Source organism: Vigna unguiculata, chromosome 6 (genome assembly GCF_004118075.2).
Source record: "Vigna unguiculata cultivar IT97K-499-35 chromosome 6, ASM411807v1, whole genome shotgun sequence".
Classification (NCBI taxonomy): Eukaryota; Viridiplantae; Streptophyta; class Magnoliopsida; order Fabales; family Fabaceae; genus Vigna; species Vigna unguiculata.
In genome coordinates this window covers 14,237,192-14,241,352 of record NC_040284.1, presented here as the reverse complement: position 1 = coordinate 14,241,352, position 4,161 = coordinate 14,237,192, and the positions used below count along the sequence as shown (strand labels likewise).

At 33.4% G+C, this 4,161-nt stretch overlaps 1 protein-coding gene across 2 annotated transcripts; it reads left to right on the top strand.

The window, feature by feature from the left end:
* The first annotated feature begins 38 nt into the window (after positions 1-38).
* LOC114189074 (transmembrane protein 56-B-like) lies at positions 39-4,161 on the top strand. Of its 2 annotated transcripts, XM_028077779.1 has the most exons (10): positions 39-194; positions 905-1,010; positions 1,343-1,526; positions 1,640-1,728; positions 1,812-1,950; positions 2,455-2,529; positions 2,687-2,808; positions 2,890-2,965; positions 3,493-3,552; positions 3,903-4,161. In XM_028077779.1, the coding sequence occupies exons 3-10, from the start codon at positions 1,395-1,397 to the stop codon at positions 4,029-4,031; spliced, it is 822 nt and encodes a 273-aa protein (XP_027933580.1). In that variant the 5' UTR covers positions 39-194; positions 905-1,010; positions 1,343-1,394; the 3' UTR covers positions 4,032-4,161. The 2 variants fall into 2 exon arrangements, with proteins under 2 accessions (XP_027933580.1, XP_027933581.1); XM_028077780.1 differs by lacking the exons at positions 39-194; positions 905-1,010 and having other exon boundaries at positions 1,019-1,526.

Here is a 4,161-nt window from a genome sequence, read left to right as displayed (position 1 = left end):
AAAGTAATGGTTGGCGGTTATGTAACGATTCTGTTGGGCGTCTCAATCTAATAACTTGATCATGTTCATCCTTCTAGGGTTCCATAATTCCCCAAATTAATTTACGCGTTTCTGAATGAATCTCAAAACACGCAGTATAAGATCTCGATTCTTCATAGCTTGGATTCCTCCACTGCACAGCATCGTTCCACAGGGTACGGTGTTTTGATCCTTATTCCAAACACACAAATTTCACATCTCATGTTCTGTTGATTGGGACATTTAGATTGTGCTAGTTGTTTCATTCACAATATTTTGGAATCTTAAGAGGTTTTGAATTGGAGTGTAATGCTGTACTTTAAAAGGTCGATTTTGTTGGTGATTTATTTCTTTTAATTTTTTTAATCGCAAAATGTCAATTTAAAATGTCGAAGTTTTATTACTAAATGGTTTTTTTGTCCTTGAGATTCATTAATTTGTACATGTATTTATCTTCTTTCCATGGCTCGGAAATTTTGAGTGGGCGATTTTTGTTATTTATACATTTTTGAATTATCTGCTTTGCATACTTCACTGTTAACTTGTGTTCAGAAGACTAGCTTGATTCAGTTATTTGGAGTGGTAACTAATCAAGCATATTTTAGTTGTTTAGTGTTATTATCCTTAATAATTCCATTGTTTTCATGAACTGAGTTTATGATTGAAGCATATTAGAGTCTCATTTTCCTTCTAGCATCTCAAAATGAATAATGCATTCTATTGCAATGAGATTTTACTGGTTTTCATTCCTTTGCTTTCGTTGGTTGGAGAATTATTGATATTGTTGCTGATAGTTTTTGTTATTTATTTTCACAATGCTGAGAAGCTGCATTTGGAAAATGGAATATAGATTTTTTATCCTTTGGTGAAAATTTGTTATGTACAGACACAGTGAGGATCAAGGAGAAGATTGTTTTCAGGGCTTATTCTCTTTGATGTGCTTGGGTGGTTTCGTCCTGGGAATCACCTTGTTAACCAGGCTAAGAGATATGGTATTCTGTATTGTTTTCTATAGTGATGATACCTTATTCTGCTATTCTTTGCTTGCCATAACCTGTTTCTAAGAAAAATTAATCACTTAATTAGTCTTCAGATATATTTGTATCTTGTAAGTAGAAATTTTCTATCAGTTGAAGAGATAGAAAAGAAAAAAAAAAAACTTGTGGAATCTTGGGGAGACTATGTTTAAAAAACCTGTTCTCATTTGTCCTTTTTCATGAACACTGATAACTTTTGTGGAGCTTTTTGTGATCCTTAAGCTCCATGTTTTGATGTATCCTATGATGTTTATTTTTTCAATATCTTGTATTTGTTCATGTAATAGGTGACTGGAGGTGGAAAGAAGAAGAGCGTATAATATTTTGAAGAGTGTTGCAATGACTTCCGTTGAAAATATGACATTCAAATCATACCAGGACAGGGCTAATTTGTTTGTGAAGGAATATTTACTAGCAGACTCTCTGATTCCATATACTTCTGTTATCAGTGGCATGTTAGCTTGCAAGATGGTATTCACATTTGTAAAATGTTGTCATTCTAATTTCTTCAAGAATGTCTCGTAAGACACATTAAGGTTATCATGGTTTCACAATCTTTAATTATTTCCTTTCATGTTTTTCAGGTCTTCGATCTTACTCAGTTTCTTGGTTCTAATTACTTTAAGATCCATTCCAACTTCTCCAAAGTCCAACGTATTGAGTGGAATAACCGGTGACTGGATACTATTGAGTAGAAAAGCTCTTCTGCTTTGCTCAGTCAAACAAGATGTTAATAGAATTTTGTTCTTTGTGCAGTGCTGTATCAACTACACATGCCATTTTCATAACAACTATATCATTGTACTTGGTGTTTTGTTCAACTCTATTTCGGGACAACTCTTCTTCTGAACTTGTTACTGTTCGAAGGTCTACATTGACAACTTTTGCACTGGGGGTAAGAGCAATCTGAGTTAAACTATGGAGTCTATATTCTTATTCCTTCATATCTTTTGATGGGGCTGAGTAGTTATTTTCCTGTTAAAATGGAGTTCCACTGCATGTGATAGTAAAGAATTTCAAATGTTATAAATTCGCATGTTGGGAAAAAACCAAAAGAATCTCATCCTGAGATGTTAAAGAAGATTCATTCTAGAGCCGAGAAAATAATGCATGTTGCATCAGATCCTCAATCACCTATCCTTCCATTACCATACCATTCTGTCTTTTCCATAATCTGTTTTTGCGTCGCTCTTCTCATTTTCTTGGTCTATATATGCTTCTAATATTTCCTTTTCCAGATATTCATGATATTTTTTACTTGTAACGATTGAGATTGGCTTTTTGAATTGTTCTCTTCTTGGTTATCCTGATCCATTCAATAATCTCATTTTTTGATCTGCATCACTTTGTTTTATCTGGTGAAGTCTTTATTTACTATGTTTGATATTTATTGTAACAGGTTTCTGTTGGGTACTTCATTTCTGATCTAGGGACGATACTATGGTTTTTTCCTTCTCTTGGTGGATATGAGTATGTAAGGATAATATATTTTTGACGTGCAAAGTTTCATCCAACATGTCTCATAAAGTTGAACTATCTTATTCAATTTTAAGATATTTCACTTGATAGGAACCCTGCTGGAGATGATTATGGTCGGGGTTTAACCTGACTTCATATTAACATTGGTTCAGGTGATTCATCATCTGTTGTCTTTAGTAGCAGTAGCGTACTCAATGTTGAGTGGGGAAGGACAGCTTTACACGTTCATGGTCCTCATCTCTGAGACAACTACTCCAGGGATCAATTTGAGATGGTAAATTTTTCTCTGTTAGTTGAATTCTAGTAACTCATAATATTTTTCTGTATCTTTGTTAATGTTGTGGTGTCTGTGAAGGTATCTTGATGTAGCTGGAATGAAAAAATCTAAAGCTTATCTCATCAATGGGGTTGTAATATTCATTTCTTGGCTGGTGAGTCAGTAGTTTGTTTGAAATACATACATGTACGTATGTTCACACACATACACGTGGAAATATACTAAGTTTTTATACCGTCATCCAATCAAGCATTATCATATTTTCGAGGGTGAAATATGTTTTTAATTCCTAAAATTTAACATAGAGTTGAATTTGTTCCTGTCTCAAACTTTGATGCAGTTTTGTTCCTAAACTTTAAAAATGAGTAGATATAGTCCTTCCAACCTAGTTGCGTTAAATTTTTTTGATGTGTTAAACGCATTTTAGGATGTCTCTTGAGTTGTTTACACTGCTTTTACACGTTCCAACTCAAATGCCAGTTTGGAACACCGTTTAACAAGCCTAAACATGTTAATGCCATTAGGTTAAAAGTTTGAGGACAAAAATGTATCAAAGTTTGAAATAAGGACGAATTTGAATTTTAGATTCAAGTTTAAAAACTAAAAACATATTTAATCTAAGGTTGGTTGAATTCGTTTTCTTATCTTATGGGATTGCTTACCAAAATGGTCCATCTGTAGGTTGCTAGAATACTTCTGTTCATATACATGTTTTACCACGTGTACTTGCACTTTGATCAGGTAATAACTGTTCTCGCCCTGAATTTAAAATTTTTCTGCTGTGTTGTGTGCTTCATGGTAGCACATTTTGCCATTCAATTCTTGGCCTCTTAAAACTCAAAATATGCCTGCACATTATTGTTTACTTGCATTTGTGTCTTGTTTTTAACTTTTTAATTACAAAAGTACCAGCTTGTTTTCAATCTATATCATGTTTTCAAAGATTTGTTAGGAAGCAACAAATTGAAGAAAAAAAGTGCTTTCAATGTTACTTGTACAAATATCAGGAAAACAATTTTTGTCTTATTTTCTGGTAAAAACAATGTGGTTTGTAATGGTAAGCATCACAGGTTTGTGAAATTATTCAACAGGTTGAGCAGATGCACCCTTTTGGGCAGATACTAGTTGTTGTTGTGCCAGTGGTGCTATCTGTTATGAACTTGGTTTGGTTTGCAAAGATTATCAAAGGGTTGAGGAAGACATTGGCAAAGAGACAGTAAAATAATCTTGTTAGAGAAAATTTTTGAAGAAAATGTATAGGTTAACACTACCCATGTTGATATCAACCTCACATTGCTTCCCATGTGGATCTGAACTAATTGTATAAACTTTTCTGTTTTTTAATATTTA